General features: G+C 37.4%; 3 protein-coding genes across 6 annotated transcripts in view; 1 reads left to right on the forward strand and 2 right to left on the reverse strand.

The window, feature by feature from the left end:
• EMB2730 (Ribonuclease II/R family protein) overlaps window positions 1-13214 on the forward strand; it is a 121199-nt gene that overhangs the window by 34766 nt on the left and 73219 nt on the right. The gene's annotated exons all lie outside the window — the stretch shown is intronic.
• On the reverse strand, window positions 4741-6412 carry LOC149576106 (uncharacterized). The gene is made up of 4 exons (XM_089816302.1): window positions 6226-6412; window positions 5884-6107; window positions 5571-5758; window positions 4741-5464 (listed from the first exon to the last, which is right to left on the reverse strand). Exons 1-4 carry the CDS (start codon window positions 6340-6342, stop codon window positions 4848-4850), a joined length of 1146 nt encoding a protein of 381 aa, XP_089672428.1. The 5' UTR covers window positions 6343-6412; the 3' UTR covers window positions 4741-4847.
• On the reverse strand, window positions 6708-8025 carry LOC149576107 (uncharacterized). The gene is made up of 2 exons (XM_089794454.1): window positions 7203-8025; window positions 6708-7037 (listed from the first exon to the last, which is right to left on the reverse strand). Exons 1-2 carry the CDS (start codon window positions 7940-7942, stop codon window positions 6728-6730), a joined length of 1050 nt encoding a protein of 349 aa, XP_089650580.1. The 5' UTR covers window positions 7943-8025; the 3' UTR covers window positions 6708-6727.

Consider the following 13214-nt stretch of genomic DNA (forward strand, 5'->3'; position numbering starts at 1 on the left):
ATATTGCATATCCTCCTCTGCACTGAATTGATATTGCATATCCTCAAAAGGAGGAAGGTCACATATAGGTGAAGACTTTTCAGCTTTAGAGGGAGGTTGCATGACTCTTGTTGGAAGCGAGTCTTAGCTGTGATTTTCTTTCTTGTTGATTATGAGTTCTTATTAATATGCAATAAATAAAGTTGTAAGGACAAGTATGATAAATCTTTCACTTATGAGGGAAATCATAGTGAACATCATGTAGAGAGAGTCCATGATGTCATCACGTTGAAAATTTCTGTGATGGGAATTGAATGTCATGCTGAGAGATTCCATGATAGCATCATGTTGAGAAAGTCCGTGATTTAAGCTGATTGTGATCCTTGCAGGCCTATCATGTTGAGGGATTTCATGATTTTTTAAATATTAATAAAAGTTACTTGTTCTTTTATTGTCATGTTGAGAGAGTCCATGATTGATAAACTTACTAAATTTCATATTTGCTAAGAGGGAAAGTCCTTGGACCACCCTCTGCGAGTGGGCATGTTAGAAGTCATCACTGTAATTTTATGTGCTTATAAAGTAACTATGGTGAATTATGTTATGTTGAGATAATACGTTTTAATGAGAATCTATATGATGGAAAAACTATCCGTAACATCTTTGGTTGTAGTTATGTGTGCCTGCCTTCTAAAGATCTCTTTCTTGCTAAGAGGGAGTGTTGAAGATTGTAGCTGTGATAGAAATCATTATCTTTGATTTTATGTAATAGAAATATGATTGTTATGAGTGTTTATGGTCATCTTTAGCTGAAAGAGACATCAATGATAATATTTTCGATAATAATATATAAAGAGACGTGTCGTGTGTCATGCAAAGAGGCACATGTATGGAAATATGAAGAGTTTTATATTTGGAAATTGAAGAGATCTTTAGTTGTGTAATGAAGAGTCTCTCTATTCTTTATATATATTGTATCAAGTGAAAAGCATTGTACTTGAACCTTTTTCTTTATCAATAAAAGTGATATTTTTGTTATGTGGCTTGGTTTTTCCCTTCATCTGGAAGGGTTTTCCCAGGATAATCTTGTGTCTCTTGTATTTATTTTGTTCATCCTTATTGTTGTTTATCATTGTTTCTGGGCAAAACCTTAACAATTCCAATAACATTTTGTTACGTGCACTCTTATGCATATGCAAAATGATAGTCCAAACCTCCTTTTATAACTTTGGAGGAAAAAGAAGCCCATTTTAAAAAAGAATTCATTTCCCACTAAAAGAACTTTTCAAAATATTAAAATGGACATAACATAACTTTATGAAATGTAATACTAAAGTCAAATAATATAACATTAACATTATAACTTGAGTGTATATTATAAATACTCCCGTTCGAGTTGCAGAAAGCACTGCTGAAGTATGAGGAACCAATAAGAGCATGCTAAAATTAGATTGAGGCGGTGGGATGAAGACTGATGCCAATTTGAAGACTTACTAAAAATAGACATGCTTTCAAAGAAGTTTGGAGAATAGCTTTAGTCTAAAAATGCTTCAAGAAGAATCATTCTAGTTGATAATACCGAATGAGTTCTATTCCATTAATGTAAACCAAGAAAACTAAACCCAAACATTCCAAGATCTCTAGAGTCCCGTTTCCCATTTTAATTAGCCTATATGAACTGAAAAAGTAGGCTAACGATGACCCTAACGATGACCCTTATTGAGTAGGCTTGTGAAGGAATATTACACACATGCTCTCAATTATAAAGAAGGGTTATGAGTACCTAATTGATTTGAAAAACTATGTATTAAGTGAGGAAGTAATTTCTTAAGGCTGGTGTAATGTCTGTAATGTCCCCAATTTTTTAAAAATATTTTAATTAGCTTAATTAATTAAAAGGTCCTGAAAATTAAATAATATCACAAGGACTCATTTAATTAATTGTTTTAATTAATAAAGGGGACCAAATCATATTACTTATCTGTAGATGTTAGCCATGTCGGCACTGTTTTGAAAACTCTCAGGACTTTTCTTCGAAGGGGTATTTATGTGCGGCATGTGGTTAGTTGTTGGTATGCGTCTTGGATTATATTTTCTTATATTGGGAGTTCCAGTTGGAATTCTCTGTTGTTCGCCATTTCAGAAGTGAAAGATCTTCCCTACTTGGCTATTTTGGTTTCGGTGGGATTCAACCCTCACCCTATTCCGCTTCTATAATACTTGCTCGAATCTCACAATTCTGCGCACCATCTTTGTTTGCAAATACATATATCTAGATATATCTTTGATTGGTTTTCAATACGTGCACTGGCATTATTTGGCGAATACATTCATCTTGTTTGACATCTCAGAGTGCAGCTCAATTTGTGGCGAAGTAACATGCAAACATTCTGATTGCATTCCCACACCATACGACCCCTGCCAACCATCCTGTATGGACTAGTCATCTCATTACTATTGTACGGGCTCTTGAGTTTGCCGTACAAACATTATTCTGTTCCCCCAATACCACACTATATGACCTCAAGTCCTGACTGTACACCATCCACATTGCTCAATCGTACGGATTCTGTATGCACCATACAACCTCTGGGTTTTACCGTACATTGTCTAGCACTGACCGTACAGTGTCCTAACCAATCGTGTGGCTTCCCCATCAGGCCGTATGGCCTTTTCCACTTGCTCCCTTAATCGACATTTTTGCTATAGATGGAGAAATATTGATACAAAGAAGACGTAGGGGAAACAGGAACATTATAGCTGGATTCATCATATTCAAACTGAAAAGAATGGACAAAGAAGCAAGATAAAGGTCCAATGGAGTAGAATGATGAAGGGATTCTAGAATTGCAGTCATGTTTGGAAGATGAATCATATTCCCTTCATGGCTTGTTTCATTGGCAAATTGAGGACAATGAAGTATTTCTATTCATCTACAATTTTGATGAAGCTACAAAGATGAACAATTAAAAGATAAGTTTGAAAGGTTGGAAGTTCACACGCCTAACAAAATGCAAGGTTTACAAAGGATGGAAGTTTTTAATAAGGTAAACTTTAATTTTCAACAAAGATAATTTACTTCATCGAAGATACCTCCTTTGCAGTAAACACACTAGAAGCTTCTTGTTATATCAATCTCGATACTAGTTCATCAATTGTTTCCATCTTGATTAATGTAAAAGATGTTCCTCCACTGGTGCATAATAGTGGGAATACTTTAGAATGAGAAATTTTTGAGTTTTAGAAATGTTGATTACACTAGAGTGGAGCAACAATGTGACATTGTGTTTTTCATATGACTGGATTGGGAACTTAGTGGTGCAACAACGATTTCCTTGAGAGCAAGCAATGTTATGGGCCAAGAGGATTGTAAGCGACTTAATTTAATTAATTGATTAATTTGTCCAAAAATAATCATATTATAAAAGGGATGGCTTTAATTGATTAACTTAATTTTAAAATAAAGTGAAAAAAAAAACTCACTTTATTAAATAAAGTTTTCCAGTTATGACAAATATTAAGTCAGCCTAATCTTATAGAAATTACCTGGAGCTCTTTATAAGGAGTTTCCTAGGGCTATAGAAGACATGCTTTTGATTTTAGAAGGGCTTGATCAAAACTTAGCTCTGGATAAAGGGTGGATTGATGATCGAGTTCACAGCTGTGCAAATTTGTGAAGTCTTTGTTGGAGACAAATTTGTAGTGGTTTATTCAAAAATAAAATAGAAACTTAAGACGGTTTGATTTCTGATATATAATATTGATGGAAAGTTCTTATTTTGCGTGCTCTTTCTATATTAGAGCTTAATAATATTAAGTCATGGTTTTGGACCTTTGGTTATTATCCCGAGTCTTACTACAAGGTCAATTCAATAAAGGAAAGTACCAAGGTTTTAGGCTATACTTTTATTTGTGTGGAAACTAATATTTTTGAAGATAATTATATAGGCATATATAGTATGTACATTGTACTCTTTTGAATATTTCATTGGTTGATGGCTTGCAAATAATATTACCATGAATAAAGTTTAAGCATTGTTAGCACTAAAATATACCGAGTCTGGAGTCCATTAAGCAATTGCATAATCTTCCTTCTAGAGTGATTGTTCAAGATAAGAGGTTTGCCGTGAGAAAGACATAAGCAGAAGAGTCTTACTGAGACATCAAGGAGTTCTTCCATGATTGGGGCTTTTTAATTAATATGGCTTTTTGTTGTGAGGTTTTCACATCATCGCCCCAAAATTTTGGGGACCCCCTTTATCTTAGTTGCCTTAGCAAGTTTCTTGGAGTTGTCCAAAAGTTTTTGATTTGAAAATTTTACACTTTGGACACCTTTGAGCTAGGAGTGATGTGATTTGTCTTTTTCACCCGGTGCGAAACTTGATTTTTTGGAAAATGTAATTTAATCTTTAGGATAAACAAACTTCAAAAACAACATTTTTTTTTCAATGGTTATAACCATAGATGTAAAAATTGCCTGAGGAGATTAATCGCCTAGGCCTGAAAAAGTTTAATCGGGAAAAATCGGGAAAAATCGGGAAAAAATCGGGGAAAAAATCGGGAACTAAAAAACCACTAAATTTTAATAAAAAAATGCGATTTTTTTACAGAATTCAATGTTTTTTTGCATCTAATGACTTAATTACTAACAATACATAAGAAACAATCATGTTTAGATATATATCAATGCAAAAAGAGTTATTAATTGGTAAATTACTAACAAGTAAGTAGTGACAAGTTGTAAATTACTAACAACTAACAAGTTCACAACACATGAGAAGTATTCTCATAAATAAAGTGTCAAATGTAAAGAGTTCAAATAAGCACATCAACATGACTACAAATAAGTACAAATGTCAAATACAGGACTACATCTTCCTCTTCCCAGTCACTTTACTAGCGAGTGCGGGAGAGGGTAAAGCTCTAGAACTAGAACCCCGCAGGGTTTGTGCCCGTGTCTGTGTCTGTGCCAATGCAGGAGATGGTGTAGCTATAGAACTAGATGTCGGTATCTCCACATTCGCTGCGCGCAAGATGTCATGGTCCTCTGCAGTAAGCTCAATGTCATCATCCTCATCATCGCCCTCCTCGATGTCATCCAAATCGATGTCATATCCAGTTCCACCCCCTTCCTCCTTCGCAGCCTCCTCCGCGGCCTCCCTCTCCAAATTGGAGATGTCCTCCTGTGTAAATAAGGGAGCCTGCTCTTGTGCCGTCCAATCATAATAAGGATCTATCTCATCCAAATCGATTGGCCCAGGCGGATCTTGTTGCGCCTTTTTCATGCGCAATTTAAGATTATATTGCACATAGACCATGTCATTCATCCTCTTTTGGGACAACCTGTTTCTCTTTTTTGTGTGGATGGCCTCAAACAAACTCCAGTTGCGCTCACAATGTGATGCGCTACAAGGCTGTGATAGGATTCTGAGAGCAAATTTTGCAAGATTTGGAGTGCTTGCACCCCAAGTGGTCCACCAAGCCACTGCATCACAAAAATTGTACAAGTTAGAAAATACTAATAGACAACAAAAAATGAAACATAAATATTAATTTAGCATTTGAGATTCAGAAGTTTGCAAATGTATTACCTGGGGTTTGTGTAAGCCTTGCTCTCTTGCAGAGAGAAGTGGAGAACACCTTGCCTCCTGCTGAAGTGAAGATCTCCTGCTCAGCGATGATTTTATCTCTTGTTTCCTCGCTGGTTACCATCTTTTCGACGCACTCACTTAGGCCTCTGATGACCTCTCCATCAGGATCTGCATATGTACCATCAGCCCTAAAACCAAAAACCAAAAACAAATAAGTCTTCCAATTTTAGTACACACCCAACACCCTACGAAAGCAAAATGAACTCAAGTCTTTGTTAACTTAAATTTGAGTAAGAATGAGCTTACAGTATACCTAAAACGTGGGTTGAGGAAATATCCTGCTGCATGAATGGGTTGGTGAAGCTGATTATTCCACCTTCTATCAATGATCTGCCAAATGGGTTCATATTTGATGCTTTCCCCCTTGTAGTAATTTTTGACAGATTCTTTGGCCTTGTCCATGGCCTCATATAGTTCACCCATTGGCGTTTGGTCTCCATCAACCAAACGCAAAACTCCGACTAAAGGCTTAGACACCTGCAATATAAATTTGAAATTAGTTGACAAGTTACAAAATTATTATTTACTTGAGTTACAAACTTAGTATGTTATAAAGTTGTAAAGTGCAAACTAAAACTTAAAGTTTTGTAGTTACCTTTACTATTTCATCAGCCTTATCTTCAAAATATTTATCAAACACAATCCGCACAACATTCTCTCCTTCACTCTTCTTTGAAAATGTGGAAGCAAGCCATTTTTTGGAAACAAACATTTGCTTCAAAGAAGCCAAATTATCGAGAATGCTTTGCAATGTCAAAAAAATCGTTGCAAACCTTGTGACGGCAGGCTTGACAATTTCTTTGCCATCAGTGTGCTCTCTCATCAGGCTAAGGACCCATGGGTGATTGTATATGTATTTTGTCACCCGCCTTGCATCCTCCACAATTGGAGTGACCCACTCAAGTTTGCCCATGTCCTCCAAAAGAAGGTCAAGGACATGTGCTGCACACGGGGTCCAAGAGAGAGTGGGGTGCCTCTGCTGTAGGAGTTTTTCTGCCAATTGTAAAAGCAAATACTAATTAGTTTCCAACTTTTCAAATATATCAAACTATTAAAAAATCTTGTTGTGAAATTCACAATGCACATGCAACATAAAATTACGGTTTACCTGCTGATACATATGCAGCAGCATTGTCTGTGATGATTTGCACCACATTTTCAATGCCAATCTCTAAGACCATATTCTCCAACATCAATGCTAATGTCTGAGCATTTTTTACCTTGTTGGAGGCATTGATTGATTTCAGGAACACCACATTATCATTACAGCAGGCCAAAAAATTAATTATGGTCCTGCTCTTCCCATCCGTCCACCCGTCAGAAAGAATGGTGCAACCAAATTTTGTCCATTCTTGTTTCTGTTCCTCAACAAATGCTTTGGCCCTCTCAACAGCATTTCCAATAAGCCTACAAAAACAAAATTTAGTTATGTCTTAGATTCTTAGTAATTTAAAATTGATTTAGACTTTAGTAATCAACATTCTAATTTCTAGATAAATTAATTAAAATTTAGAACTAAGTAAAAAGTTAAAAATTAAAAGGAAATCGAGTGTAATAAAATTATTCGCTTACCTGCCACCCAACACAAAACGAGAAGGGGACTTGTACCCCTTTCCTGCAACTGTCAACCCTGTGGCCAAAGCCTCCCAATAGGGACTGTCAACAACACTAATAGGAAGGTTGTTGAAAACCCAGAAATCTGCTAGTGCATTGTCCAACTGGTCATGGACCTCCTTATTCCATCTAGTGGCCTCTAATGAAGGTTGTGCACCAGGTGTGTGCCTCGTCACAAAATAGCTCCCTATCCCAGAAGCACCTGCTGATCCTGATGGTGCGGAAGTGCTAGGAGGTGTAGGAGTGGGAGTGGGAGTGGAACTCGTGAAAGAAAAAACACCCTGTTTGCGGACACGCGGCCCACGATAAGAGCCAGCCATGCTCTCAATGGCTGCCTCCTCCTCCTGAACATCAACGAAACTGCCCTGGGTCTCTGCTATGGCTGCCCTGACATGCAATTTATTCCGCTCTCTTTGCAATTTTTTTTGCTCTCCAGCTGCGAGCAAGGCATTTGCAAACCTTTTTATTTCTTCTGTTGTATTCTCACAAGGATTTGTATCATGTTTTGAGATCCCTGCGATGTGATATTTGAACCGGTAAATGCCCCCGGATATTACTTTTTCACATCGAATGCAAATCACTTTGGTTGGTTCATCAGGTGCTTCATAGGCATATTTCCATGCTTGATCTCTCGCATTCTTTGGCCTGGTGCCAATGTAGCCTGAGGGGCATGGAGTCAATGGCCATTTGTTTGCCATTTAAAACTGCTGCGGGCTGCCTACACATACAAATTTTTAAAAAAAACTATAAATAAATTATAACAAGATCAAAATTAACAGTTAAACAAAGAATTCAAGCAACATTCCAATAACAACACCAATAAATTGAAATCCAAATAACATTCAAACAAACTAGCTGCTAGGGTTTCAAATTTTTTTAGAAAGGGCAAATTTTTAGCATGAATTCGATCTAGAATGGAAAAAAATGCAAATGAATGCATTTAATCTTGCTTACATTCATCAAATGCATTCCTAACTAATTAGGAATGTATTTTTATCCATTTACATGCAAGAAAAAAAAATACAATCTCTTGCAAAAACAAAAAACAAAGATTCAAATCACTTACCTAGTAACGAAGAAATCGAATCAAAAGGCCTCCAAATGCACTTGATTCTGCCTATTTCTTGCCAAGAACTCCTTCTCTATCCTCTCCTCTCCAAAACACCCTAAGCAATGTAAAAACATAATGAAAAAAACGTGTTTTTTCGTCACTTTATGTGACTGCCGGGCGCGAGCGATTTTTTGCAAAAAAATCGCGATTTTTAGGCGATTTTTTAGGCGATTAATCTGCGATTTTTTGGAAAAAATCTGCAAAAAAAAATCGCGATTTTTGGGGCGACTAAATCGCCGGCCCCAAAAAATCGCGATTTTATCTCGTATCGCTGATTAATCGGCGATACTCACATCTATGGTTATAACAATATTCAGCAGGATAAATTTGCAAATTTTTGGACTCAGACGGACTTTGGAAATTTGATATAATTGTATAAGCTTGAGCATTTTCAAAATGAATTTTTTTAGATTTAATTGTTTTGGAAAATCTTGATTTTTTTTTTTTTGGTGAAGAGAGAAATTTTGAAATTGGAAAAATGATTTTGAATGCTAGAGAAAGGATTTATTTTGGTTAAAAAATTAAAATTGTATTACAAAATTGAAAGTGGATTAAATTGCAAAATTTCATTAAATTGGTTGAAGTATTGCTTAGGAGATTTTTAAATGTTGAAAAGAATTTGGTAAATTAAAATTGAAAATCAATTTTAGCTTGCTAAATTCAGTTTTAATGATATTTCAATTGCCAAGACGTTGCTAAATGAAAATTTTGGTATCTCCTAGGTTTTCCTTGTTTTATTTTTGCAATTTTTGATCACAACCGACAATTAAACAGGCTAATTTCACTTTGAGTTAAGTAATTTTAGCATGGCATTTAAATCTGGGCCATTAATGAAGGCACTAATTTAATTTTGTTTTCCTCTAGGGCAAGTCGGCCAGCTTGGAGAGACATGGAAATTTTGGTATACGAGGGGCTCCCCCCTCTCTCATCTCCTCATTCCATCTTCCTCCTCCTCATGTGTTGAGCGATTTTTCTCTAGAAGGGCAGCTCGCAGAGTTGAGCAATTTTTTTGGGTAGATTTTTCCTTGCTTGGTGGCATTTTTCTTTTTCCATCTTGGGTGAATTTCTCCCTCAGGCGGTTGAGGGCAGATCTGAATTTTTCTTGCTTGGACGATTTTGATGAGGTCTGATTTTCTTTCCAAAGGCTGCGATTTCAACTTCCAGATTTGGGCAATTTTGGTGGTGAGGAGGCCATGTGATCCAAGGGTTTGATTTTGGCAAATGTGGGCAATTTCAAGGAGGTCAAAATTCTGATTTTTGCTAGGGCATCATTATTTGCAAGGAGGCTTGAAATTTTCGAAATTTGATCCGAATTTGAAGAGGGCCCGGTTGTTGGTAAAGGCAGATTTAAGGTAAAATTCTATTCATTTTAGAAAAGATTGGTTTAAAGGCAGATTCTATTCACTTTAGAGAAGATTAGTTTAAAGGCAGATTCTATTCCTTGTTCTTGCTTGGTTTGTTTATCTTATATTCTTCTTGCCTTCATCATCCACCACTTCATCATTCCATTGATAGGTCAACGTTTGGAGCGATAAGTGTAGATTTCATGATAGGACACTTGGCGAGACAGAAATAAGCTAGACCACCCTAAGATGAAGTTGGGAGATATAAGTGTAGTCCATCCTAAGGTAACGAAGAGGCAGAAATAAGTGGTAGTCCCACCCCTAGGTTGAACGTTGGAGATTGATAAGTGTAAAGATAGGACTTGGTGAGGAGAAATAAGTTAGATTCCATTGATAGAAAGAAAGTTGGAGATTGATATGTGTAGTCCATATCATTTAAAACGAAGGGGCAAAAATAAGTGTTTAAGATGGTAGATGTTAGTGCAAGCAAGAATGCAAAGGGAACAAATACCACAAAAGACAAGAAAGGCATAATGCTTAAGACCACCTTGTTCTCGAAATTGAGGCAAATAAGTGATACCAATATCGGTCCAGTGAATATAATATAGTTAAAGGACAGATTGAAGGAAGGACAACCCCCATGGCAAAGAAGATCTACAAGCGGAATTATACATGTGGCAGCTTTTCCTCCTACCTTGCCTTATCCGTAATTAGTAATGGAGTGTGCATTCTGATCTGATATTGTTGCCAAGTCCACCATTTTTGATGAAGGGAAGAGAGTGTTGGCCAGCATTAGCGGATAAGTGGTCGAAGAAGCATTTAGTATTCCCTAGTATAAAAGCATGACAGTGGTAATGATGGATCAAGCGGCTAAGTTATCTCAAGATAATCAGGAGGCTTACTTCATTCATCTAAAGTAGAATTGGTTACACGAAGGCAAGAAGGGAGTTACCAGGTCATCAAAGCTCACTAAGTCGGATTTCAAATCAGAGTATGACGATCTCATTGTGCTTCTCAGCCAAATCATGGGCTTAGCTCAAGGTATGCAATTCAAAAATTAGATGTACTTTATTGATGAAATTGAAAATGGAAAGAGAAGATTTGATTGTGCTAGGATTATAAGCGAAAATTTAGAATTGCAACTTAGGACCGTGCAAAATCAAAAGGCAATTCTATATGGGGTCCTATCTTTTCTATCTGATTGCGAGATTATATGAAAATCCTAGACTTAAGGTTTTAGGAGTAATTGGCAATGGGCCGGGGCAATGCTTGGTGCATGACTGCTATCCACAGCTTCATCTGCACAACACCAAGGATTATAAAATGTTTTATGATGCCATTGCCATGAAGACATTAAGGATGTTACAAGGGACACCTGCTAAGAGGCTCTCATCAGAAGCGGAAGCAAAAGTTAAGAAGTATGGGAGTTGGTTCATTCAATTTCTGCAATTCACATACATTAGAGTAGCAGGAAGTATAGTTTGTCCCAAGAGACTTCCAAGGTACCCACCCGACAAGGTAGTTTTGATGGAGTTGGCTAGGCAACTTGAGCATTATGACAAAATGATGAAACTTGAAGGTGAGACAGGGATTACCTTCTCATTTGGAATTGACAATGATAGTTGCCCCAATCCTGTCGCCTTTGCAGTTGTGGAGAAAGAATTAGAATGGTATCATCTAGGATGGTATAGAGCAAGGCAAGGATTTGATCCTGATGGTCTTATGAGGGCATCTCACGGAAATATATTTAAACATGTTCCTACTATAGAAGATTTTTGGGCCAATGCCCAAGATGACTTTCATGTGAGAAAGCTAGCTTTCTCAAGATTGTCAGTGAACATGATGAGGGCAATTAGATGGAGAAGTCTTGATATTCCCAATCAACTAGAAGATGATGAAAATGTGCTAAGAGAGGATTATGGTACAGTGGATAGAACGAAGTTGAGTCGAGTGGATTGGGATGATCATCAGGATCCTTCCTTGGAGGCAATTACAAGGACAGTGTATATGCACACCAAGTCGTGGTATAATGAGAAGTTGAGGCAATTACAAAGTCAGAAGATATGCCTTACTTATGAGAAAATGGAACCAAAGGAAAGTCCAGCAGAGTTAGTCATACAGAAAGGTGGAGGCAGTAGCCAACAACAAAGAACAGTTAAGAGTAAGAAGAGGAGTTTGGAGGTTGAGAAAAGTAAGGAACATTAGAAACCTCCAACAAAGGAAAAAAATGTAGCACCGTCAAGGGAGAGCATAATTGAGGCTAGAAGCCAAGAAGATAATACAAGTAGACAAGGGATCGCGGTAAAGGTGAGCTCTGATTCAGAATCAAGCGGTTATAGTGATAGCACCAAGTACTCTCCTCTCTCAAATAACCAACGTGGAGAGGATATGATAGTCACTAGTGAAGAAGAGGATAGGCCAATTGATATTAAGGAAATAAGCCAGGTGCCCGAGGCCGTTGGTGATGCTTTGCTAGTCGAACCAAATTCAGATTTGGGGAGATGCACTGCACCACTATGGTTAAGGCAAATGCTTATGCCAAGAGGTGAGGTAGTGATTGCTCGAACCATTGAAGATGTCCAAAGATTAATGGAAAAGGGTGATAGCAAGAACCAGAAACAAATTACAAAAACGGTGGCAAAGGTAATCAGGAGCGACAATGATGGTCACCGAAAAGTTCAGAGTGCTATACCAACGGTTGGCAAGGCATTGGATGAGATTGTAGCTCAGGAATATGAGATAGTAGAGCATAACTTGGGAAGAATCACATATGACATGGAATGTGAGGAGATCTAGGAAGGCATGGTTTCAATCAGAGAAAGGTTGAGTAAGGCAAACAAAAAGATTGTAAAGTTGGAAGCCATGAACAAATATTGGAAAGATTGCCAGCCTATCCAATAGTTGCATTAGGCAGCCCTTCCACAAGATAGCGGGAGTATCAAAAAAGAGATATCGACCCAATTACATGAGATCAAGGATTGAATCCACGATACAATCCAAGATGGGCGAAATTTCTTGCCTTCCTTTATCTCGATGTTTAGGTCATTGCTGGCTATCAGAGACAAATTCAGAACATTTGAAGGGGAGTGGAAGGATTTCCTTCCAGTCAAAGGCTTGGCCTTTCCCAAGTTATAGGCATTCATTGAGCTACCGGAGAAATATTTGAAAAGAGCTAAGTTGATAGATGAAGGAGGATTGAGTACAGTGGTGTCTTGGTTTGTTGCCTTGACTTACAGATTGAGAATACTTGAAGAGGTACAAAACGAGATTGCATAGCACAGCCCAAGTGTTGACATTTCCATCTCGACCATGATGAGTGATGTTGGGGCTGCATTTGATTTGAAGATATCAAAGAGGAGAACGTCAATGAGATAGAATTTGGATCAAGATTGGATGAGTTGGGGAAGGTTGCCATCAAGAAGAAACATTTGGGTACCCTTGCCTCCCTCAATGCCTTTATCGGATACGCGAAGGAATATGAGAAGGATTATGAGAAAACACTGCAAGCAACTAGCA

The sequence above is a fragment of the Cupressus sempervirens genome, chromosome 1, assembly GCF_028749045.1.
Source record: "Cupressus sempervirens isolate cs-2001-9-10 chromosome 1, ASM2874904v1, whole genome shotgun sequence".
NCBI classification, from domain to species: Eukaryota; Viridiplantae; Streptophyta; class Pinopsida; order Cupressales; family Cupressaceae; genus Cupressus; species Cupressus sempervirens.